Below are 27,320 nucleotides of genomic sequence, written 5' to 3'. Positions count from 1 at the left end.
AAAATGGTGGAAATTAGACTTGGTTCGCGGATGAAATGTCTAATAAAAACCTTCTGCCCAGGCTTATTTTCCTCTATGCGAACGCGAGGGACCTCTCGCGTTCGCGATGAACAAAATCCACCTCTGCCAAAAATACCCTTCGCGAACGCGGTTGCGCCCACGCGAACGCGAAGGTCTGGAACCTTAAGCTTACGCAAACGCAGACAGTACCACGCGAACGCGAAGGGCAAAAGCCCTCGAACCCAACTCCTTATACGCGAACGCGTATGCCTTCACGCGAACGCGATGACTCAACACCTGATCCTTCCGCGATCGCAAGGCCCAAGACGCGAACGCGAAGGCCAAAACACTGGTCCTGAAATTGCCTTTTACGCGTTCGCGACTCACCAGCGCGAACGCGAAGACCAATTCTTCTGCAACAAAATAGCTGGAAACCTGCAATCTTCAAAGGCCAAAATTGGTCCGATTGACCATCCGAAATCACCCCGAGGCCCCCGGGACCTCAACCAAAAGCACCAACCCATCTTAAAACATCATTCAAACTCGCTCCAATCATCGTAACACATCCAACAACGCTAAAATCATCAATTCTCACCGAATTCAAGCCTAAGTTTCTCGAAAACTTCCGAAACACGCATTCGATCAAAAACCCGACCAAACGACGTCCGAATAACCTGAAATTTTGCACACACATCCCAAATCGCTTAACAAAGCTATTGAAACTCTCGAAATTCCATTCCGACCCTCGGATCAAAATCTCAGCTATCAACCGGAATTCGCCAAAATACTAACTTCGCCAATTCAAGCCTAATTCTACACCGGACCTCCAAAATCACTTTCGATCATTCTCCTAAGTCACAAATCACCTAACGAAGCTAATCGAATCATAAAAACTCCGCTCCGAGCTCATATACAAATAAGTCAACTCTTGGTCAAACCTTTCAAAAACTGAAACTGTTCTTTCAAATTCATTCCCAATTTTCCTGAAACCAAAACCAACGATCTACATTAGTAATAATGCATAGCACGGGGCAAGTCATGCCCGAGAACTGGAGATCAAAGTGCAAAATCTCAAAACGACCGGTCGGGTCGTTACAAAAGGAAAGGGTATTATAGAATAAGGGTAAAAAAAAGTTAAATTTTTTTTTAAGTATTTCTTATCGGTTTATCGATAAACCGATAACCGAAGAGGACAAAATCGAAATCGAAATCGATAACTCGATAAGGAAAATTTCGAAATCGATAAACCGATAAACCGATATCGATAAATCAATAACAAATAATCGATTCGATTTATCGATAAACCGATTCGAATGCACACCCCTATATCAAAGACATCATCTCCAATGACTTCCCAGCATGCTTGGTAGAAACACCCATTGAAACCATCTGGCCCTCCAGCACTGTCTCATTTCGGCCCAAATACTGCTCTCTTCACTTCCTCTTTTGTTGGTTGCTTGATAAGCTCTTCATTATGTATCCTCTCCGCCATATTAGGTACATGATCAAGGATACCAAAAATAGTAGGTATCCTATCTTCATGAAATTATTCCTGAAAAAACTTGACTGCTTCCTCAGCCATCTCTTCAATAGATTCAATCCATCATCCTCCACTGTTTTGTATTCTTTTAACTTGTAATATCTTCCTTCTCCCATTCACTTTTGTCACCATATTGGAACCAGTTCACGCCAGCCTTCTGTTTCTAATATTCCTCCTTCAATTGAAGATAAATGAATTCTGTATGCACCTTCAAAAGTCTCACCCTATTATGTGGTGTAGGGTGTAGTTCAAACTGTGTTTCATGTACAATCACAAGCTCCTCAAGGCTAGCTACTTTCTGGAAAATGTTGCCATAAGTAGCCTTACTCCACAAAGACAAAGCTTTCTTTAATTTCTTCATCTTGTAATTGAACAAACTAAAAGGATTACCACAGAAATCTGCATTCCAATTCTCCTATACAACATCAAGGAAAGTTTCATGTTTAATCCATAACTTCAAGGACTTGAATGATTTCCTAACAGGTGTTGCATTTAGGTCACAGGTAGTAATCAATGGGCAGTGATCAGAACCTATTTTGGACAAATGAGTAACATCCACACCTTGCAGCATCTGTTGAAACTCCATGTTAGCCAAGCATCTATCTAACCTCTTGAAAATATAATCATCATCAGTTATTCCATTCCACCAAGTATAAATACTTCCCTTGAACCCCAAATCAAACAGGTTACAAGTGTTTATACAATGTCGAAAATCTTCTACTTCATTCAAGGACACTAGCAGCCCACCAAATTTCTCTTATTCATTAGTTATTATATTAAAATCACCTCTATCAAGCCATGGTACAGTCATGTCTTTAGCTAAGGCATACATTGAATCCCACAACTCAATTCTCTCAATTGCATCACGTTTGGCATACACAAAAGTGACTACGAAATCGTTTTGTGAATTAGAATTAAATAGCCTAAGTGTAAGTTGTTGCACCATATCAAAAAATACCTCCACCTCATATTCTTCCTCCACAGAAGCCCATATTTTGTTAGAGATATTAACAAAAGCATGATGAATACCCAATTTCCTTCTATATTTCTTCAATTTGTTTGCATTTTGCATAGGCTCCATCAAACCAATAAAATAAAATTCATATTGTCTGTGTATTGTAACAAGTCTTTCAAAAGCTTTTTTTGTATTGAATGACCTTATATTCCAGATTATAGAATTCATGATTAATTACTGGATTTAGCAAGGGTCCTTCTTGTTTGCACTCCATTGCTAGGAACACTGGAATTCTAATTCTGTTGCTTCTTCCTTCCCCTTCAATTCCAACAGATTTTACTTTATCATATGTCGTGGTAATAAATCTCCTTGTTTCACAACAATCATGAATTTCTGAGCAATAGACTCTTCATCAAGATCCTTACCCCCTCTTTCACCTTGATCATCTTCCTTCCATGCTATAAGTTGATCCACCATTTGATTCTGCATAGGTTTTGGAATTAGTAGCTTCATATTTTCCTTGACCACCTTAACTTGTTGATTATGAAGGGAGCTAGACATCACTAGCAGATATTTCCCACCTGAGAGTGCACCCTTAGATTTAGGGTTCATTGTAGCTAGGTCTTCTTTGATCAGGCTAGGGTTAGGGTTAGGGTTAGGGATAGGTTTAGGTATTGTTTCATTGGTTTAAATTGATACCTCCTGGTTCTTTGATCTGCTGAGTTGCATTATTGGTACTGCAACATCCCTATCAGCTGCCATATCATTTGTATTTCCTTGCACGTTTTCTTCAGCACCTATTTCCTGATCATCAATTGCATCATGATAAACTGATTGATCCTCTTCTTCCTCCTGCTCCTGCACATCATCACCCTGAAATTCTTCTTCCTCCTCATCTGAAAATTCTTCCACCTGGTTACTCCATAGCTTTCCCAATTGAACATTTCCAATATTTTTCGATTGAGAAGGCACCTCTTTACTCAATTAGGTTGTTGTAACAAATCGAGCTAAATCATCACATCTTATTTCTTCATTCAAGCTAGTGTCATTGCCTTCCTTAGTGTTCAATGATTGTGAAGGAGTGTCCTAACATGACTGATTGGTTGTGACATTATTACCTCTAAAAGTTCGATTAACCCACTAAGCAGTGGATTCCTTCAAAGTTGCTTGTTTGTTCTCCTTGTCATTGTGTTTAATACTTGCATTGACTCCTTCTGTAGATGCTCCAGTCCCAGATGAAGATGGCCTGTACACAGGAGCTGCTGGGTTTTAAGTTTTCCTAGTACCGCTAGGACTAGGTCTAGGGCAACGATGCACAGTACCACTTTCCACCAAAGCCAGCTGATTATTATTTTCTTCTTTTTTACCATCCTCCGCCTCCAAAGTTGCAAATTTATTAGCTGTTTGCAATTTTTTTTATTCGCATCTTCTACTGGAAAAATTTCTTTTCCAGATTTTCCTTGAACATCTTCTTGTTGGACTGACTTCTTTACTCGATTATCTCTAACCTCCTTCAATTGTTCAGTTGCATTCCCTACCACATTGCCACTTGTAAGAATCATCAATGGACCTTTGTCTTTTCCCTTATCTTTGTTGTTGGTGTCTTATTTAACCTCTGAAACCTGCTTGTCATTCCCATTGTCCTTCATTAATTCCGGATGTAGTCTCTAATATATGTCCTCATTATGACCTTGTAATTTACATTCCTTGAAATACTTTGGAATATAATCATATTAAATCCTCACCCACTCAGTTTTATAGCTCCAGTGACTTCATCTTCTATTTCCATATGAATTTTCTTTGGCAAATCATCTAATAAATCAACTTGGACTTTTACTCTAGCATAACTAGGTCTAGTTTTATTGATTGTTGCAATATCAATATGCAAGGGTTTACCCATTGCAAAGGCGAAGGAGAATAAACACTCTTTAACAAAAAAGGTTGGCAATAGATTAGAGAAAGATATCCAAGCTAGAGCTAGTGATTTTTCTTCATTAATCTTGAACTTGGAGTCATAAATCAAGGGCCTCATTTGATATTGATAACCATTTTTGGCCTTTACGTAGTAAACACCTCTTAAGGTCAAGTTCACAAAATCTTCCAGTAAGGTCAAGTGTATCAAAACTTGTCTATTCCTGAAGAAGTCAATGTTACATTCACCTTTAATACCACATTGTGCTGAAATTATCTTACGAAGTTCTTCAACTCAGGCCATCTATAAGAAAATTTCCCAAGTACAGCATATTGGAGTCCTTTGATCACATTCATACGTTTAACTTCTGATTAAATCCACTTAATAAGAGGTTGGCCATGTAGAAACGTAATAGGTTTGATGGGAATAGGAGGAAGAGTCGCGGCAATAGGATTCTTTTGCATGGGCGCATTTAATGACCTGGGCTTCAATAAATTTGAGAAATCTAGGGTTGTTTTTGTGTTTGTAATATTGTGTTGGGGGTGGGCAGTCGACGTAGGAGGCTGGCCATCGGCCAAATTGGCCATGAAAGGGAGTCGCCGGTGTGTCACCTCAAAATCGCCTATCGCCTAGAGAGAAAAGTTTTAGGTCATCGTCGTTTCTCCTTTTCTTGGCTTTTGTTCTTTTTCTTTTCATTTATCATCTTTTTTTTCTAATATAAGTATTTTTAAATCAAAATTATACTCCTTTTGTTTCAATTTATGTGAATCTATTTGACTGCGCATGAAGGTTAAGAAAAAAAGAGAATGACTTTTGAACTTTTGGTGTAAAATAAGGTAGATATATTTTGTGCGGCTGTAAATTATTTTCAAATATGGAAATGGGCCATTCTTTTTAGCAAGGATTGAAAAAGAAATAGATTCACATAAATTAAAATGAAAGGAGTAGTATTTAACATTAATTGCATGGTTTCCATGCATTTCATCTACACCACTTATGCTATTGCCACGTAAGCATAGTCAACGGTTATTAACTGTGTGATTTCGACGCATTTTGTCCACATCACTTATGCTACTGCCACGTTTGCATAATGAACAGTTAGATACGTTTATTAGTACTCGTTCCATGAAATATGAGTGCTTAAGCGGGATACTCGTAAGCTTGTTTAGTAAAAATTGCACGGGGTGCCCTATTTGGTCGCCCCCATTTAACCTGTACCCACTTTTTAAATTTTTTTAACTAGTACCCAAAGTTTAGATAACATCAGGCCTTTTTCTTCTTCTTCTTCTTATTCTTCTTCTTCTCCTTCGTTGTGAAAAATAAAGGTGATGGTGAATTCATATTGTATTTGTGAGCATATTTAAGGTAGTTTATGGTATTTTACAGTGGTGAGCTGCTGTGGCGCTTATTTCTTTACTACTGCTTGCTTAGGGTTTCTTCTTCTTCTTAATTACAAAATTAGTTTGTGAGATTTATTATTGTTTTGACAAATGAATTATTGGGATTTGTTCTTGATGATATTTGGAGGTTATGTCTTAAATTTAAGCTCATTTGGAGTAAATTTAGGTGTATTGGATTGTTGAAATTCGAAGAACAAATTTCTGTTTCTGGGCAATTTGTACTTTGGACCTATGTGGCCTTAAGTGGATGAAAACATTTGTCGCACTTCAGACCTATTTGGCATTAAGTGCATGAAAACATTGGTTACACTTCAGACCTGTTTGGCCTTAAGTGCATCTGAAGTATAACTTTTTCACTTCAGACCTATTTGACCTTAAGTGCATCTTAAGTGTAGTTTTTGCACTTTAGCTTAATTGGCCTTAAGTGCAATGTACTTCAGACTAATTTTTTTTTAACTTCAGATTCGATAAGTGTGAAGTTGATCCTAAAGTGGATAGACTTGCAAAGTTTTGTACAAAGTGGGTATAAGTTCAATTGTAACCTCAAAACTATGTATAAATGCAAAAGTCCCGTTTATTTAAACTATGCAAGTTTAAGGGGCCCTTAGCCCATTTTACCTTTAATTTCTAGAATGAACTTTCTCTTTTTCCCATGATCTAATGTATCAAGTGGCTTTTAAGAGGGAGAAATTCAAAAATAGCCAGATTTACAAGTGGTCATTCAAAAATAGCTACAGTTACAAAAGTAATCAAAATTTAGCCACTTTTCATGTAAAGATAAATCTGAACGAAAACACTGTTCAAAATCCGGAAAATACTCCAGCATAATATACTGGAGTTCTAGCATAAGTATACTGAACTCCAGTATATTATAATGGAGTTCCAGCATAAGTATACTGGAACTCCAGGATAATATACTGGAGTTCCAGTATAATATACCGGTCCAACATAATATGCTGGATGTTCATACACAAGTGCTCCAATCTCCAGTATATTATGTTGGAACTTTCTGCGTGTTGGAGTTCCAACATAATATGCCGGAAGTTCATACACAGGTGCACCGATCTCCAGTATATTATGCTGGACCGGTCTATGTTGCAGCAAAATAGTGACTATTTTTCCATGACTTTGCAAACGCTGGCTATTTTTGAATGAATAGTCCAAAAACTGGCTAGCCCGTGCTAGTTTTACCTTTTAAGACTCAACTATTTTAGGTCACAAAGATGAACTTGCCAAGTACATAACCATACATAATTAGACCACAATTTTTTGATAGAAATGGCGTGGGGTAGCCACTATTTAAGGTGCTATTTATTTTTTATCCAGCAATTCTAATGTTGAGCAAAAATAGCCACTACTCTATTAAAATTAATATGAGAAGATATTTTTACCCTTTCTTCCATAGCTTTTCTTCCCAAACCTATTACATACTTACGTTGTAACTGACGCAGCCTGAAGCGTCCCCATTATGTCAAAACAGTTTGGGAGAAATAAGCTCTAAAATCATTATTTTAATTTTTTAGTAGCTACTATTCTTTCGTTGTAACATCAACAACATCAACTAATGTAAATAATATGACACAGACAAAGGCTCTAAATTTGGAGAAAAGAGAAAACATGAATATTAATGTTCTTGCAGATTTGATGAAGAGATTTTTTTTTTCAATCAAAGCCACGGTGATTTCGTTCATACTATACTAGTAAACAAAGATTAACGGTTCAAACAATCAAGACTCTTGATACTACATGTAAGCATAAACTTTAATTCATACCAAGAATCTTGAACATGATAATCTTACATATAAGTTCAAAAGTTAAGGACATGTAGTCCTGAAGTCCTGAACTTAGAGTTACAACTTACAAGTTCAAAAGTTAAGAAAAGGCAGTTCTTAACTTACAGTTACAAGTTCAAAAGTTAAGGACAGGCAGTCCTTAACTTACAGTTACAAGTTCAAAAGTTAAGGACATGCAGCCCTTAACTTACAGTTATAAGTTCAAAGTTAAGGACAATATGTCCTTAACTTACAGTTACAAGTTCAAAAGTTAAGGACAATATGTCCTTAACTTAGACTTACAAGTTCAAAAGTTAAGGACACTTTGTCCTGAACTTAGACTAACAAGTACAAAAGTTAAGGACAGGCAGTCCTTAACTTACAGTTACAAGATCAAAAGTTAAGGACAATAGGTCCTTAACTTTGACTTACAAGTTCAAAAGTTAAGGACACTTGTTCCTCAACTTTGACATACAAGTACATAAGTTAAGGACACTTGGTCCTGAAGTTTGAGTTCGAAGTTCAAAAGTTAAGGACACTTGGTCCTGAACTAAGTTACAAGTTCAACAGTTAAGGACATGTAGTCCTGAACTTAGAGTTCCAAGTTCAAAAGTTAAGGACATGTAGTCCTGAAGTCCTGAACTTAGAGTTATAAGTTCAAAAGTTAAGGACGTGTAGTCCTGAAGTTAAGTTCAAAAGTTAAGGACATGAGTAGAAGGGTATTTTCGTCCGGACAGTTAAAGTTTATTAAAGCAATGGCTAAAGACTAGAGACATTTTAAACAGCGGCTTAAAAGTAAATACATATGTTATGAGTGGCTAACCGTGCACTTCCCCCCAATTTTGGTGGTTCACCAGAAATAAACTTATAACTTAAATATATTGTCTTGACGTAGAATAGCTGCAATCTAATGACAGAAACCAACGGTGGTAAGAGTAACCAAGCTCATCAGATTAATATTTCTCATAAGCAGACATAGGCAAAGTGGCCATGTGGGGATTTCAACACAACCTATATTCCTATACTAGTAAGGGCAAAAGTGTTTGAGATTAAGAGAAACCAAAAGAAATAGTTTAATCTGCATAATAGTGTAATTGCTAATAATCATTCTTGTAATACAATTGTGAATCAATCAGTCCTCATACACCAAGTGTATCAGAGAGAATGACTCATCTATGTTAGTATAGACAAATCTATTTATATATGCATAGAGAAATTAGATATTTATAGGGAATACAACTAATTCTCTCCCTCTCTAGCAGAGATCAACCTGAAATGGAAACTCATAAGGTTAACTATTGAGAACCTTCTACTCCAATGCTGCCTCCTATAAACTTTTATGTCCGATATATACACCGGTAACCACTAGGAAAAAGCCTTGCCTCTACATTCATAGCTCCATTTTCAGCTGATTTTGGTGCAAAGAAGCTGCACATAATGAACAGACCGTGAAGTTTACAATAGTCACTGGTTCTACTTTGACATATAATTTCCCTATATATGTTTTCCAGTACCGGGATTTACCTGAATTTGCAGAGGAATCATAAGTCAAAAGTGAGTTCTCTGGAGTAATGAAGCTAGAATTATCTTCTTCCCTAACCCAGACAGACTGATTGAATCCGTCAATTTGCAACAGCTGTTGATACTGGTTTCTATTCCCACTGGTTTGTCCCTCAGGCCAAATCGATGGAGCAACTATGCCCGCGAAGCTACTGTCCACTGTAGAACCACTCTGCAATTTTTCAAAAGCAAATGAAAATTATTAGATACAGGAAAGATCTTTTCCTTTTAATAAAGATTATTACGCGTATGATATTTTGAACTTATGAACATAAATTATCACATTGTTTAGACGTTAAGGCCAATCAACAGATGTCAATCACAAGCTAGCAAAAGAGCTAGACTTTATAATAAAGCATAGAAGCAAGTGAATTCAAAATCCAACCATCGATTGTTATGATTTTAATCATTATCAGTCAATCCACGACGCCTTAATCCCTAATACATTGCAGCAAAACATGACACTTCAAGATATTTCTGCATTTCCAGCATTGTAGAAAAGACAGTGTGAGATGGCTCATAACTTTTGATAAGGTTGATTGTAGAGATACCCTTGCCAATTCTCTATTCACTGATTTAATGAATTGAGGACCCACTTAAATTGAGTCTGACAAAGGTAACTCCCAAGGCTAACAACATTATGGCATGGTGACAGGCAACCCTTCAATTGATCATGTTCTATATGAACAGTTCTATGGTGTAAATGTGCACAGACTGGCAGAAAATAATGGTGGTCCACAATTGACCACTGCTCTGACACTTGGGTTGGTTGAAACTGGCCCTTTATAATTTTAAGGGGGGGCCAAGAAATTTAACAGCCCTAAATAAAATAATACAACTATTTATGTAACTCACAATTTAAGGAAGTTGATGAGGAAGGAAAACTTACTTCTGCAACAAAGAGACTATCAAGGTTGAAATCTACTCTTGGGTTTACTGCAGCAAGTCTCATTGATAAGAACTGCAAGCCAAAGAAAGCTCCTTCAGGAAAAGAACGGAGACCACTTACTTAAATATAATCCAAAAACAAAAAATAGGCAACGCAATTTTTTGAACGTTCACTTCTTAAGTGGGATAACCTTGATCTATGACTATCTTCGACCACACTCCTAAAAGTATGTCTAAATGAAACAGAAGATAAGGCCTGAAGGCAACAAGGTTCGAATACTATATATTTACTATCCAAAGCTGACTTACTCTCCATGTAATACTAAAAACTAGAGGGCGTCACAATAAGAATCATTATTGAAATTTTCACATATGAAGTAACAACAAATATTGAAAATCCAAGATTTCCGCACTAGTAAATAAGATGTGAGGATTTTCAAGGTCTTACCTCCACTTGACGCTGTAGGGATTGTACATGGTTAATGATCTCATCCAGCACCATCGCGGTACCTGAAATCTGCAAAACATAGTCCAATCTTCACAATGCGCTACTAAATTTGATTGAAATTATTTGTTTGTAAACATCAGTCTTCCAAGTGCTTACACTATAAAAAGGGAAAGTAATCAAATGTATAGAACTTCTGATAAATTAGTTCATTAGATACTTTCTTTTTATGTGAACAAGCATAAAACTTTCTAGAGATAAAGTTAATTAATATCAATATGAGATGAAATCCGTGTTAAACTTGTGTCTCAAGATCAGTTTTAAATTGTTGCTTGTTGGATGTTTTTTCCCATGAGTTGGATGTTTTTTGGTTTCTCATTTATTTTGAAAGATTTTAAGGAGCTATAATATTTTTCTGTCAAGGAGTTATAACATATATTTCATGTATGAGCTACTATTCATAATCAAAATCAAGAAAGAGCTAATTATCAAGTACAAACATCTAATAAGCAAATGTAAATGATAAGCACGGTAGGTAAATGTGTATAAGGTTACAGTTTGATCTAAACGCCGTGAGAAATAATGCCATATATATATACATATATATATATATATATATATATATATATATATATATGTATATATGGACCACCAGGTGAATACCCTCACTGCCAAGAAAGGCAAACATACACTGCATTAACTGCCTGGAAGAAGAACAAACCATTGTAAAGCAAAATAGGTTTTCCTTTCTATGGTTCAACTTACCTATTCTAAAGATAATAAACTACAGTTTTTAATTATTTCTGTGGACGCTATACAGTACCTACATACGACCCCATTAGAGGACTCCAAATTCAATCAATGAAGAATCCCAAAGTACTATATTGGCTTTGAATTAATTACCCCTATATCTCAAAGAGTTTTAAGCTTTGTGCATTTTTACACAACAGGTACCTTTTCATGGTTAGCCTGATATAGTAACTTGAAAATAGAGTAGTAAAGTAACTTACGATAGTATAAAAATTCTTTTATATTATTAGTGTATATAACTTAAATTCTTTCACAAACAGATTATGATGGATACACTACTTTGATAAATGACACCAGGTATTATATGTAAGCATCCCAAAATCATGTTGCTGGCCCGAGGTTTTTGAACTTCTGTGTACTGATCTGATTAAGCTGTGCAACTTAGACAGTATCCTCTATCTATAAAATCTGAAAGAATCAATACTGTGCTGAAATAAATAGAATAAAACTCAAAGATTATCTGTCTGGTCTAATTTTCAGATGTTTTTCGCAACGCCGCCTCATCATCCATTAAAGTTTGGCATAAAGGCTTGTCAGGTCATCTCATCACCACTTCAAACTTGTACAATGTGTTTTATACCAAACTAACTCTTTTGGTTAGTAATTAAAATCTTGAAGGTTTTGGTACAAAACTCAGACCAAAAAACAAGCTCAATTGCAACAGGTAGGTAACAACCGGACCCATAAAGAGTACAACTTAATTAAGTTGCAATCTACATGTCAGTTCATCCTTCTTCCTCTTACTTTATATCATATGAGTAAATTAGGCAAGACATCATCAACACATGTCTTGGGAAAGGGCCTTCATATTTTCAAAATTATAGCAGCATCTACATTATATTTGTCTGTGTTGCTACGATCCTCCAAAATACTATAGATTCTTGAAAATGCATAACTTTTGGAGAAATTCGACATGCATCTACTGTCATTTTAAAGGACCCGGGCAATATATATATTTGTGGATTCAATGTCTTTCTCCATATTCATATGAAAGTCTAACAACAAAAACTAAAGAAAACACAAAACTTCAGTGAAATGACAAGATTAACCTCAGAAAAGAGCAGAGTAAAAAGTAATTGGTCATCATGTGCAAATCAAAAAGCTGGATGAACAGTAAGAAATACACTTCAAAAATACAGGTCGCATCACTTTTCTTGGTGCAAAAGAGACCACCTTTTTTCATTAAAAAGGGCGAAAACGACCCACTATTCTAGAATAGCACACACAAAAGTAAAAAAACCAGCAAATCAAAAGGAACCCTTTAATAATCCCATCACCTAATCAAAAACCAAATCAAAGTTAAAGCATTAGTGGTAATACAACCTACTACATATTAATTGATACTAATTAGTGATAACAGCTAACCTTGTTACATCCTGGGACCAATTCCTGTAATAGCTTCATTCTTGCATTAATCTTCTCTCTCCTTGCCTACACACATATATGCAATTAAACAACCTTGATTAGCACTCATTATAACCAAATTTAACAAAACATTATCAGAACTAATCCTGCAAAAACACTTTACTCTTTCAGCTAAACTATGGCTATCTGTTGCTTGCCCCCTAGCTGCTCGGACATGAACATATGGAAGCTTCTCTGAGGTATCATTTGCTGATTTTTTGCTCTTTTTGCTACTGCTTTCTTTCCCCTGAATTCCACATAATTCATTCATCAAAACACAGACTTCGTATATATCAAATCATAATTCATTCAGAATTTAAACTTGAACACTACCATTCTTTGTGATAAACCAATAATTTATCATTTTTAAGTAGTTATATAGAGGTGAAATTACATGCTAACTTAGACGTTTGGAAGAATTGTGAAATTCCGGAAAAAGAAAATTCAAGTGAAAATAGTATTTGAAAATTAGAGTTGTGTTTGGACATGAATATAATTTAGAGCTGTTTTTGAATTTTTGAGTGATTTGAAGTGAAAATTTTTGAATAATAACTTTTTGGAATTTTTCAAATTTCCTAAAAATTTCGAAATTCAGTTTAAAATTTTTATGGCCAAACAAAAAAATTAAAAAAAGTTTATGGCCAAACGGGCCCTAAATTAATTATAATGAAGTGATAGAAATTCCTATACTAAAAAAAAAAAAAAAAAAAAAAAAAAAACATGTCGCATATAATTTACCTTTTTCTGGCATTCTTTTCGCTTTGTGGTTTTCTGATCAAAAGTTGGATTTGAAAATTCGGGAGAAGAATTAGGATTGGAATCAGAATCAACTGGTTCTTGCTTCACGAATTGTGAGTCGGACGGAAATGAGCCATTCTCCGGCGAATTTCCGGCGGCGAAGACTGAGAACTCTCCGGCGAATTCTCCGGCGGACGCTCTGTCAATCAGAGGAGAAGAGTAGTAGGGCCTGTTATGAGTATCTGGTAGGGAAAGTTTAGCTGAACCCATTTCGTCAGAATGTACTAGAAGGTCCAAAGCTTGATTTGGTGGCAGTTCAAGTAAAGCAGTAAAAGAATTTCCAGCAGCTTCCATTGGTACTGGCATTATTATGCTCTGGCCTTCACCGCTAATTTGATGAAACCCAGTTGCCGTTTCTCCTGCTTTGCCTCCGCAACTTGCGGATCTAACTTGGGTTGACTCCATTTTACAGCTTTTTGCGGCAAATTTTCAAAATAAGTATGCACCAACGGATCAAAATACAGTGCGAGTCCTTTCCAATGACCAACTATATATTATAGTCTACGTAAATCCGAGAAGTTGAGTAGTTTCAAGTCAAAGAGCTGTAGAGAGGGGTAAAACTTGGATTATACTTCAAGATTTTCAAATGGGGGTGGCAGGAAAAAGGAGTGAAAATGAAGGGTCTATATATATATATGCTTCTTCTCTTTCTTGTTTTTTTTTTTTTTGGGTTCAGAATTTTGTAGTAATATGGAGCTTAAGAAGCTTCAATGGTGGTAAATATCTTTTCGTCTGCTAGTACTTGATAAAATGGCATTCTTCGAGTTACAGAGGATGTTGCTACAGCGGATGCTGATGCCGATGCCCTTCAAATAAATTGTTTTCTTATATACGGGAAAACAATGTTTGCTTTGGTTCTTGTTCTCTATGTCATTCTCTCTCCCCCTCTCTTTTAAGCGCTAGATAAGCTGGAGGTTAGTAGCGGTAGAGAGTAGGGGAGTCCGGAACCAAAATGTGGTTCTTTTGGACACAAAATATTTTTTTATGTGAAAAAGAAAAGTTATCATTCGATATAAAACGCGGTTATGAACCGCGTTTTACCTTAACGGCCGTTTGTCACGTTAAGGTAAAGCGCGGTTTATTACTGCGTTTTATATAAAATGCAGTTTAATACCGCGCTATACATGTTTTGTGGGCCCACCAATAACTTTTCTGTGCTTAACTGACATAACAATAATTCAAATATGTAAAACGCCCTTTTAAACTGTGTTTTACTTCCAAAAATTTGATCCCCGGATTGGGCATTGCCTTATGTAAAGGCGTTAAGGGTTTTGAGAAATATCATTCAGAAATACTCCAACTTCGTGATAAATTTTTCTTGTTGTTAAATTCTCAAGCTTTTTTCATAATGTCTGAAGAGCGAAAAGTAAGGGTTTCATTATATTGGGGGGAGGGGGGGTGAGGTTGTGGTGGCGAATAACCCAATGAGCTATAGTTTATCTCCACAGAGTCATGTTAAGTTGCTACTTACAATGGAGTACGATAGACTGGTATCGTTGTTATGCAATAAAATGAGGTTGAGCAAACGTTCGGTGAATCTTAAAATAACCGAAACATATCCGTATTCTGTGACTCCGCAAGAGTTGCTTGTTACGCTGAGTTTAACATCGAGGATGATGAAACTCTGAGAGATTTTTTGGGGACTCCGGATGAATACCGGGAACTTATTTTGATAAAAATGTTGGAAATGTACGTGAAGGCTGAAGACGTTCGCAATAATGATGTTGCGCAAAGCAGGGATAACCCTCAATCATCGGGTGGTTATTCTGGAGCAGTTTTAGCCCAACAGATTCCGGCTGAAAGAGTGTGGCAGGATCTAAACTTATCTCCGCGGGCGAACGAGGAGCGAGGAAATAATTTTTCTCCTACTTTACATAATCCACAAGACGACTGGTAAACTTTAATTTTCCTTTGTGTTACGATGTTTATTTTTGTTGTATTGAATTTGTATTAACACTCATATATTCCACAGGGGATACCGTCCAGATATGAATTTTACAAGTTATGACCCCACGTTCAGTTGGAATATGCGTAGTTTTGGTGTGTTGGATCACGGTGGTCCATTCGGGAGTCATCACCAACAAGATAATGTCCATCATGGAATGTCAACAAATTATGATTTGTAAGTGAAGTGATATAGCTATATGTAAAGTATTTATCAATTTGAGTAGCTTATCATTTTGTTGTTTGTGCAGTGAAAACGAGCAACTTGATGGTCCTGACCTCACTCAGTTGCCCGTAGACGACGTATTTACTCGGGATTTGGCAGATGCGCAGAGTTAGAAAGATAATAGTGATTATAACAACAATGCCAATGAGTCTGGAGATGACAAACCCTTCCCTGAAGAGGGTGATGATGAGGAGGAAGTGAATGTCGAACCTGAGCTGACGAGGGAGCATGCTCCACCTCCCGTTAGACCAAGAGTGTACGAGTCCCACGTGCTGTTTCATTCAAGGCATATTCCCTACCTTGATAATTTGCCAAGTATGCCGGATGTGGATGCCCTCACAAGGGATCTTGACGAAATTCGGTCAGCAATGTGGGATGAGTCTAAACCAACGGTGCTGGCAAAGAACATGTATTTTTCCTATAAAGCTCACATATCCAGGGCTTGTAAAATGTACAGCGTAAGGGAGTTTCGTAAGATGATGATATGGGAGTCAAGTCCGAAAGTATACAAGGTTGTTTGCCGTAGATGGTTTACGGGTTGTCACTGGATGCTGCGTGCGACCAAGAAGGAAACTGGGTTGTGGAAAGTGGGTAAATATATTGGTACCCATGTTTGTGAAATGGACACATTCAATGGGAATCACTTCAACTTGGATGTTGACTTGATTTCTCTTGTCTTGATTCCACACTTGGAAGTATCCATAAGGTACAAGATCAAAGAGTGTATTACATCCGTCCACCAGGAATATGGGTGTACTATTACCAAAAGAAAAGCATATCTCGGGCGCAAACGTGCATGTGAAATTGTTTATGGTGACTGGGATAAGTCATTTGCATCTCTACCTAGGTATATGGCCGCACTGAAACACTTTAACCCCGGAACTGTTGTTGAATGGAAGCATGAGCAGAGTGCAGGAATACCGAAATATATATTTAGATACGTGTTCTGGGCATTTAAACCAGCAATTGATGGTTTTGTGCATTGCCGTCCGGTAATTTCCATAGACGGTACTCATGTCTATGGAAAGTATGATATTAAGTTGTTGATCGCCGTTGCAGTAGATGCCAATGGACAAATATTTCCACTAGCTTTTGCAATTTGTGCCAATGAAAGCCAAGAGATGTGGACGTTATTTTTGAAACACTTGAAGCAGCACGTTGTCAAACAACGTTCAGGTATTTGTCTAATATCTAATCGGCATGGTGGTATATTAAGTTCTGTAGAGAATTTGCCTGAATGGCAGGAACCCTATGCATACCAGCATTACTGTGTGAGGCACCTGAAGGCCAATTTCCAGAAGAAATATCCCAACAAGGACTTACATGATTTAAGCTGGATGGCTGCAACTGATCACCAGCAGTGCAAATTCAGGAGGCGCATGGAATCGATCCGACAGTTAGACGAAAGAGCCTATAATTGGTTGATGCGACATGAGCTTCACAAGTGTACATTGCATGCTGATGGTGGCAAATGATGAGGAACCCTGACTACAAATGTGTCGGAGTCTTTCAATGGGTTATTGAAGTCTGCACGTGGATTGCCTGTCACTGCCATGGTTCGGATGACATTCAAACACATGGCAGAGAGGTTTGTTGAAAGGCATAGAGGTGCATCGGAATTGATGGAGAGGGGTGTTGAATTTATGCCAATACCGATGAAAAGATTTGAGAAATACAGGAGGCGAGCACATTGGCATTCATATTTACAGTATGATCACGACCGGGGTATTTTTGAAGTTCGCATCGCTATCCATCAATACCGGACAAATAATATACACACCGTAAATGAAGCCGGCAGGTTGTTTTCATGTAGGAAATGGACCATCTACCACATGTCGTGCTCATATGCCATGAAGTGCTTTCAACAAAGAGGTTTAGGGGCAACCAACTATGTTGATAGGCAATACAGTGTTGCTGCATACTTAAACACATATAGTGGGCAGTTGCAGGCAGTGGGCGCTGAGCATTATTGGCCGCCAGAACCATTTAAAATGCTGTGTAACAAGGACTATTTGCGCAAGCTACAAGTGCAAAAGAGAACGCGTATACAGAACCAAATGGATGTTGGTGATACCGTTTATGCGCGTAAATGTCACATATGCTCGCAAAAGGGACACGACCGTCGTAAATATTCTTCAGCTGGTTTGGGTGGCGGTGGTAATCCAGTTCTTGGTGCAAGTTCGTCTTATGTGCCCAACTATCAAGCCCAACTATCAAGGATACACGTAGTGTTTTGTTTTCATAATGTTTTTGTAATAAGTGTCTGTACTTATTTATATTGCAAGATGTATCAAATAAAATTATGTTTCCACAGCCTTGTTACATCTTATTGATATTTAACATTTTTCAGTTGAGTAAATTAATGAATTTCTCCCTCCCATTCATGCAATCAAAAATATTATTGGATTAAAAAACGGAAAATTTTTACGTTCACTTTCGAGTTTCACTCTAAAATTATTAGAAAACTACATTGTCAAAGAGAGGAAGATGTTTGATAAATAAGTGAATATATGTAGCGCGGTTAAATACTACGTTTTGTGTGTTGTCTTCTCGATCTGAAAAGCTGCCCGACTGCGAAAAAGCTGTTTCGTATCAGAAAAAATATTTAACACGCCAAGCATAGCACGGTTAAATACTACGTTTTATGTGAATATATATAGCGCGGTTAAATACTACGTTTTGTGTGTTGTCTTGTCGATCTGAAAAGCTGCCCGACTGCGAAAAAGCTATTTCGTATCAGAAAAAATATTTAACACGCCAAGCATAGCGCGGTTAAATACTACATTTTGTGTGAATATATATAGCGCGGTTAAATACTACGTTTTGTGTGTTGTCTTGTCGATCTGAAAAGCTGCCCGACTGCGAAAAAGTTGTTTCGTATTAGAAAGAATATTTAACACGCCAAGCATAGCGCGGTTAAATACTATATTTTGTGTGAATATATATAGCACGGTTAAATACTACGTTTTGTGTGAATATATATAGAGCGGTTAAATACTACGTTTTGTGTGTTGTCTTGCCTATAAAAAACGGGCGCATTCTAGTTGTTTTCTGCACTTAACCATAACAAATAGCAAAACTTTCCATAAAAGCAGGGGTTTTTTTCGCTTTAACAAATGTCTGACTGCATGTATGTACCAATGTGGCAAACGTTGTATGATGACGGACTGTTGGGATGACGGTCAAGTTGGACGCAGATACTGGATGTGTTTGAACAGGTTTAGAGGCAACAATGGAAATTTTTGCAATTTTGAGGTATGGATTGATGAACCTTGTTAGCAGGAATGCTACAAACAATATTTGCAGTATCTTCATGATTTGACCAAAAAACAGTTGGAATATGAATGAGAATACAAACGAGAAACTACGGAGTCGAAGGAGAAACTCAAAGAGGTGGAAGAAGAAAAAAATAAGCTGGAAGAAAAATTTAAGTGGTTGGAGCAGAGAATACTAGGAGGTCGTGACTAAACAATGACATGTATGTGTTGAGTGTAGTAGTTTATCTTTATGTTTCCCGTGTCATGTGTTTTCATTAGTTGTACTGAATTTAAGTTATGTTAAGTTTCTATGTTTGTGCTTGTGTTGTAGTGTTGAAATAAAGAAGAAACGGGGAAATAAAAACATAATGCGCAAATTATGTAAACATAAAAAATTGTTGTTATTATTTACATGAAATAATATTTAAATAGCATACATAAAATACAAAAAAAAAAATCAATGTGTCCCACAGCCTGTGTGCTTCAATGCAGCCGCTGGCCTGAGACGCATCCCATCCCGCCCGGCTACGCTATCAGGATTATCCTCATCACGTCGCCTCTTTATCGGAGAATGCGCTGCAACATAATCGTCAGTAGTGCTGGCAGGATCGGTAGAAGGGGCTGTCGGTCCATCAACAACCTACAAAAGAATAAGTCAGCTCAGTATATGAAAATATATATTATTAATGTACGTGTTAAGTCAAAAAAAAATTCTTACCATGGTCTCGTCGGGCTCCTGAATATAAGCATCCGTCGCTTCCTGCTCAGCATCGCATAAAGTGACCTCCGTGACGAGCTGGGATGAAGCCTTAATAAGAAAATTATAAAGTTATTTATTGAGAATCAATGAGATAAAAACATATTTAAATTTAATAGTAATATAAACATACATGCTCTTGTGAAAGATCCACACCACCCGTCAACGATGAGCCATAACTCAGCCGGCGCGACCATCCACATCTCGGGTCGGCCGATCCTCAGCAGCGGTCGATGGGCCTGAAAACATCTACTCCCAATCATGTCTGGTAATGCTCATGCCCGTGATCAACAATGGATCTGACAGGATCACCTACGATGCGGCTGGAGTGAACGCCAGCTGAAGACTGTAAGACGGCATGCTGCTGGGATGCTCGTCTGGCTGATAGAGGTCGCCCGGAAGATGAGCTCCAACATCATCATCAGGTGCCTGAACAGGTGACTCAACGCCCCCTTGCTGGGGACCACCTCATCGCCGACCCCCACGACCCCGTGGGACAGCCCTGCCTTGTGGGGCACCCCTGTCTCGTGGGACAGCCCTGCCTCATCTTCCCCTAGCTCGTGGGACAGTCCTACCTCGATGGTAGTGCTCTGGCGCCACATAAGCAGGGACGTGCTCTAAGCGCTCGTCCTCTCTGGCTAGATGCAGTGTCCGGGCAGCCAGCTCTGTAACCTGCCGGCCATACTCTTGCTAAGCAAATGCAGGATCGCCAACGTGTTGTTGCATCTGCAGTTCCAACTGGTGGACTAAATGTAGGCCAATAGCCTGCACAACATTTAAAATAGAAATTACGGAACGCTAGATCATAGTTATAAGTAAGAATACCAAATAACATACTAGTGCCTCGTGCCTCCCAGCGTATGGAACGTACCGACTGCCAGCTCGATGAATGGGATTCCCGATGATAAGTCGGGTAACGTCGCGGTACCAACCCATGTAATCATGCTCAGTATCCAGCCGACACAGTGAAGGGGGTGGAATCAGGTCAGATCGCCGGTCCCATGTAAATATCTGGTCCAGATGAACTATTAAGTAAGAACAGAAAACGTCAGTATACGCAACTTGTTTTTAGAGTGTATTACAAGTAAACTTAGATATACATTTACCTGTGCGCCATCCAGCAAATCCAATATATCCCTCAACAATTATGCCGAGCCTCGTACTCGCGCATATATCCCCGCCGGAGAACCCACCTCCTAGCTAGAGGGAGCAACGGAGGTGGTACATCCGGATCTAATGGAGGTAGAGGTGGCTGCAACTGTAGGAACCGCTCCCAGGCCCAAACCTAACATAAAAAGTTGATGTAAAATTTAAGATATATTTTTACTAGGTATGTTAAAATGAATAGTGATGATAGGCTATAATTGCATATTTTAGTCGCTTATTACACTCGAATTTACTGCACTTTAATAGAGTTTGCGCTTTAATCGCTAGTGTTTTGCACTAATTGTGTGTTTTATGCCTTGTAGGTGTGATTCCAAGCTATATAGATGTTATGGAATGAATTTAAGTGATTTGAAGCTTTGAAGTCTGAGTAAAAGCTCAAGGAATTAAGCCGGGATCGTGTTCGGGGGTCCAATTTGATAATTAAGTACGAACGAAGACTTGAGGAGGCATATTGCGCACTATCTAGTAAAATAGACATAACCTTTTGCTTAGAACTCCATTTGGGCTCCACAATATATGGTTGGAAAGATAATTCAAAGGACTACAACTTTCATGTTTTACGTTTTTCCAAATTCCCAACGGAACAGGGTGAAAAATGCGGTCGAAACCGCAATCGCGGAACTAACCGCGACAGAAATCAGAGAGCTTGTCTGGCCGCGGTCCTACCGCGTTTTGACCGCGGTCGCGCCCCTCCAGGCGTCAAAAAGAAGTCCTATTTCGCCCGGGACAAGTTTATTCGGCCCTACACTATTCCAACTTGTATAAAAGGGGTCCTAAACCTATTTTGAAGAAGGGGGACATATTTTGGACATAGATTCAACCTAAGGAGGCAAGAACACATTAGGAGCAAGGCGGAGAATTCTTCTACGAGTTTTTCCTTCCTCTTCCTATTTTTCATTGTTGGTTATGACTTTTAGTATTGTAGTTTTACATACTATTATGAATAGCTAATTTGTTATCTAGAGTTTTGATAGAACCTTTTGTAGGATAAATTCTGGTTATGTTTTTATATAATTGAGCCATAGCTTTTCTCTATCTGTTCAACTACGTTTATATTGTGGTTGGTTGAAGAGCTCTCAATTAGCTGTGCCTATTTAGTATGCATAACTCGGGAGAGAGTGCATATTTAGGTAATTGTTGAACAACACCACTCCCAGAGTATATGAGGGATCAATAACCGAGGGTTTAAAGGCGGGATTAGGGATAACGAAGCCTTGGGTGCGATCTGAAGTGAGCTGTATTAAAAGCCAGCTAGCGTAGCTCGGGAGAGTGCGTCTAGTAAATTATCGTAATTACTCGGGAGAGATTTATGGTAATAAGAGTGCTCATGATCGGTAGAGAATACTTAGGCGAAATTATAGAAGACATAGCGGGAAGGATTCCGAAAATTGGGAAAATCATAACTCTAGACCTCCTTAATCTTTTCTCTAACCCTCAGTATCGTTAGTAGTTAATTTACTATTTTAATTTATTAGTTAATTAGTTAAACACAAGAATCTTAATATCTATAAGTTAGGAATTGTTCAAGCTTGTCTTCTTGGTGATAGTGAACAGTTGTAGCTAAACCTTAGTTCTCTGTGGGATTCGACTCCGGGCTTGTAAACCGGATTATATTTGCAGCGACCGCTTAGTCCTTTTTATAAGGCATAGTTGGGCGAGATCAAATAGGTTATTTGAATATGTTGACACCTGTAGTAGCGGCAACAATCCAGCAACGTCACTCTTGGTGCCCATGCTCGCCCGGCACATCTGTCTATACAAGTAGGCGAGAACAGCACCGCCCCCGCTGTACTGGGTAAATCATCTATCCGCTCAAGATGATGAAGAAATCTCAAGCTGACTAGGTTCCTCGAAGTGTTCGGGAACAAGACCCCTCCAAACATAAGGAGTAGCAGCAACCTCGTATACCGGTCAACATGATAATCCGGTATATCAGCATCGATGTCAGGATGCAATGCCTCCAACCACTGTCGAATAGTCGTCAACGGAAAACGACTAGTCCCAGCCAGTACATTCTCATCATCTGGCCGGAAAGCAGTGAGTCGCTGCAGCATGTCCAGGTACTGCACACGTGTCATGTCTCTCATGCCAGGCGGCAGAGCAACGGGGTGTCCATCAACGGGCAGCCCATATAAAACCTCCACGTCCTGGAGTGTGTGGTGGCATCGCCAATGGGCAGGTGGAATGTGTGCGTCTCCGGTCGCCACCGCTCTATTAGGGCCGTGACCAAAGACCAATCGAGCTGCAGCCGCCCGATCTTCAAAATTCTGTAGAAACCTGCCTCCCGCAGGTATGTGACTACACGGTCATGGAGTACTCTCTCATGCAGAAAGTCCCACATGTCGTCCACTCTCCTGGCGCGGAGAGTCTGGGTCAGTAACTCTCTCTCCCATATGTGGGCAGACCTATGATCGCCATGTAAAGACAGTAGCTCATCGCTGGAAGGTCCGGGATGAATAGGCGGCACCTCCATGTCGTCTACTGTAAATTAAACAACATTAATTACATGTTAGTTTTATAATTTTATATGTTAGCTTGTAAATTAAATAATTAAATTTTATAATTATACAATATTTAATTATTAAAAATTCACATATGGGTTCCAAGCTCGATATTTGCGGCCTAGTAGCACCAATATCCTGAATTCTTGTATGTGTTAGTTTTATTATAATTTTATATGTTAGTTTGTAAATTAAATAATTAATTTTTATAAATAAATTTTCACATATGGGTTCTAGGCTCGATATTTGGAGCCCAGTAGCACCAATTTATCATGAATTTTTCTATGTGTTAGTTTTATAATTTTATATGTTAGTTTGTAAATTAAATAATAAATTTTTATAAGAAAATATTCACATATGGGTTCCATGCTCGATATTATGGAGCCCAGTAGCACCAATTTATCCTGATTTCTTCTATGTGTCAGTTTTATTATTTTACATGTTAGTTAGTAAATTAAATAATTATTTTTTATAATAAAATATTCATATATGGGTTCCAGGCTCCATATTTGCGGCCCAGTAACACCAAGATATTCCGAATTCTTGTATGTGTTAGTTTTATTATAATTTTATATGTTAGTTTGTACATTAAATAATTAATTTTTATTAATAAATATTTACATATGGGTTCCAGGCTCGATATTTGGAGCCCAGTAGCACCAATTTATCCTGAATTCTTCTATTTGTTAGTTTTATTATTTTACATGTTAGTTTTATAATTTTAATAATTAATTTTTAGAATTATACAATACTTAATTATTAATATTCATATGTGGGTTCCAGACTCGATATTTGCGGCCAGGTAGCACCAATTATATGCTGACTATAATTGGACAGAGTTTGCGTTTGATCTATCAGTTATTTTGACGTATTTTTGAGTATAAGAGATACTTAAACTACAGGGAAACTGTAACGACCCGACCGGTCGTTTCGCGTGCTAGCGCTCCGTTCAGCAGTCGGAGGCCATGAACAGCTTCATTTCTGGTATTATGACTTGTACGCGTGGTCGGAATTGAATTTCGGGAAGTTCGGAGTTAATTTGAGAAGAGAATCCTCATTTCGGAAGCTTAAAGTTGAAAGAATGAACTAGGATTGGAATTTTGAGTAAACGACCTCGGAANCCCGTAGCCTACATTACAACCAAATAAAGTCCTAATTGATCCAAGATTGAATGAGCTCGATTAGGGGAGTAGTACACTACGGGCAAGCTTATGGTGCATCTTTTGTGGCATATGAATGTTATTTCTGAGAGTGAGTGAATTCTTTCTATCTTGAGTTCCTAAGTGTTCTTAAATTTTATTGTGTGGAACTACTCTCTTTTGTTGTGTGAGGGCACTTGATTCATGAAGGAAAGGTAATGTCAGTCACCTCTATATTAGAGTAAGTGGGTGAGTTGTGAATAACGTGTGGTACTTGTGAGCCAAATCTCGAGTTGAAGATGTTACGCTTTTGTGCTTAGTCTATTTTAAATACTCTTGGTGCGATGAGTTAGGAGAATTGTTTAAAAAGGTCGTGTCTATAAAAAAATTGTAGTTTGATTGCTCGAGGACGAGCAATGGTTTAAGTGTGGGGTGTTGATGATAGGCTATAATTGCATATTTTAGTCACTTATTACACTCGAATTTACTGCACTTTAATTGAGTTTGCGCTTTAATCGCTAGTGTTTTGCACTAATTGTGTGTTTTATGCCTTGTAGGTGTGATTCCGAGCTATATAGATGTTATGGAATGAATTTAAGTGATTTGAAGCTTTGAAGTCTGAGTAAAAGCTCAAGGAATTAAGCCAGGATCGTGTTCGGGGGTCAAATTTGATAATTAAGTACGAACGAAGACTTGAGGAGGCATATTGCGCACTGTCTAGTAAAATAGACATAACCTTTTGCTCCAAACTCCATTTGGGCTAAACAATATATGGTTAGAAAGCTAATTCAAAGGGCTACAACTTTTATGTTTTACGTTTTTCCAAATACCAAAAGGAACAGGGTGAAAAACGCGATCGAAATCGTGATGGCGGAACTGACCACGGCAGAAATCAGAGAGCTTGTCTGGCCGCGGTCCTACCGCGTTTTGACCGCGGCCGCGCCCCTCCGGGCGTCAAAAAGAAGTCCTATTTCGCCCGGGACAAGTTTATTTAGGCCCTACACTATTCCAACTTGTATAAAAGGGGTCCTAAACCTATTTTGAAGAAGGGGGGACATATTTTGGACATAGATTCGACCTAAGGAGGCAAGAACACATTGGGAGCAAGACGGAGAATTTTTCTACGAGTTTTTCCTTCCTCTTCCTATTTTTCATTGTTGGTTATGACTTTTAGTATTGTAGTTTTACATACTATTATGAATAGCTAATTTGTTACCTAGAGTTTTGATAGAACCTTTTGTAGGATAAATTCTGGTTATGTTTTTATATAATTGAGCCATAGCTTTTCTCTATTTGTTCAACTACATTTATATTGTGGTTGGTTGAAGAGATCTCAATTAGCTGTGCCTATTTAGTATGCATAACTCGGGAGAGAGTGCATATTTAGGTAAGTGTTGAACAACACCACTCCCAGAGTATATGAGGGATCAATAACCGAGGGTTTAAAGGTGGGATTAGGGATAACGAAGCCTTGGGTGCGATCTGAAGTGAGCTGTATTAAAAGCCAGCTAGCGTAGCTCGGGAGAGTGCGTCTAGTAAATTATCGTAATTACTCGGGAGAGATTTATGGTAATAAGAGTGCTCATGATCGGTAGAGAATACTTAGGCGAAATTATAGAAGACATAGCGGGAAGGATTCCGACAATTGGGGAAATCATAACTCTAGACCTCCTTAATCTTTTCTCTAACCCTCAGTATCGTTAGTTGTTAATTTACTATTTTAATTTATTAGTTAATTAGTTAAACACAAGAATCTTAATATCTATAAGTTAGGAATTGTTCAAGCTTGTCTTCTTGGTGATAGTGAACAGCTGTAGCTAAACCTTAGTTCTCTATGGGATTCGACTCCGGACTTGTAAACCGGATTATATTTGCAGCGACCGCATTGTCCTTTTTATAAGGCATAGTTGGGCGTGATCAAATTTTGGCGCAGTTGCCGGGGAACTAACAGTGTAGTTGTAGGTGTACATATTGCTAGGTTTCAAGTTTGAACTTTTATTTTATTATTTGATTTTTTATATTTTTTTTATTATTTTAGTTTTATTTGTTTATTTGAGAAACATGACATCATGGAATTATGAGAATTTTGTTGTTGGTAATTCTACTTTTGATCCTTCTTATGCATATTGTGAAGGAAACCACCCAGGGCAAAATTATCAAAATTTTCTTGAGAGCGAGTTTTGTGCACCAACTCAATCTTATGTGTGGAATGTGTGTGATATGTGTGGTGGTCAAGATGGTCACTTTCACGGTTGTGCTTATATTTCTTACCTTCCCCCAACCCCTTACTTTGATGGTTCTTCTTTTTCTGGTGAAGTTAATAGGAACAAAGAACCTAGGGAAGCTGACCTAAAGAAGCTCGAAGATATGTTAAAGTGCATTTTGGAACAACAGAGTAAATTACTACTGCGGATAGAAAGGCAGGAGGAAACTATTCACAACTTGAAAAGTTCACATGAGTCANCTAAATAAGATTCTCAAGGCGATATTTTTTTTTAGAAATATTGGTTGATATGTTGGAATATTTTTATTATTTTTTTTTTCCGAATATGTTCGAATTTGAAAGTTGCTATTTTTTTCTCCCCTCAGAAAACTGCAATATTTTTTCAAGTGAAGTGCATGTTCATACACAATTTTAATTTTAAAATATTTTTTTAACTTAACTTCAAAAATTACTTTCTTTTCAAATATCACATTTTTATGTTCAAATGCTCAAACATCAATAAAATAAAATAAAATAAAATAAAATAAAGTTAGTGGGCGTTTGGATATAAGAATTGTAAAATTTTGAAGAAAGAAAAGTAAAATTCATTTTTAAATGAAAATTGTATTTGAAAATTAGAGT

The 27,320-nt window shown here is 37.7% G+C and overlaps 1 protein-coding gene across 1 annotated transcript; it reads right to left on the bottom strand.

The window, feature by feature from the left end:
• Positions 8,649-14,493, bottom strand: LOC109223249 (transcription factor bHLH48-like). The gene is made up of 7 exons (XM_019387484.1): positions 13,425-14,493; positions 12,811-12,933; positions 12,648-12,713; positions 10,476-10,544; positions 10,029-10,100; positions 9,104-9,311; positions 8,649-9,007 (listed from the first exon to the last, which is right to left on the bottom strand). The coding sequence occupies exons 1-7, from the start codon at positions 13,887-13,889 to the stop codon at positions 8,970-8,972; spliced, it is 1,041 nt and encodes a 346-aa protein (XP_019243029.1). The 5' UTR covers positions 13,890-14,493; the 3' UTR covers positions 8,649-8,969.

The sequence above is a fragment of the Nicotiana attenuata genome, chromosome 3, assembly GCF_001879085.1.
Source record: "Nicotiana attenuata strain UT chromosome 3, NIATTr2, whole genome shotgun sequence".
NCBI lineage: Eukaryota > Viridiplantae > Streptophyta > Magnoliopsida > Solanales > Solanaceae > Nicotiana > Nicotiana attenuata.
Note: the sequence above shows the minus strand (reverse complement) of the source record. Positions and strands in the feature narration are given on the sequence as shown.

What these genes read in the sequence shown, in the direction of transcription:
- LOC109223249 (XM_019387484.1), bottom strand. Translation starts at nt 13,889, where the DNA reads ATGGAGTCAACCCAAGTTAGATCCGCAAGTTGCGGAGGCAAAGCAGGA. An exon ending in TGGTCCCAGGATGTAACAAG is followed by an intron (nt 10,545 to 12,647) that starts GTTAGCTGTTAT and finishes TATGTTTTGCAG; the next exon opens with ATTTCAGGTACCGCGATGGT. An exon ending in ATAGTCTCTTTGTTGCAGAA is followed by an intron (nt 9,312 to 10,028) that starts GTAAGTTTTCCT and finishes GAAAAATTGCAG; the next exon opens with AGTGGTTCTACAGTGGACAG.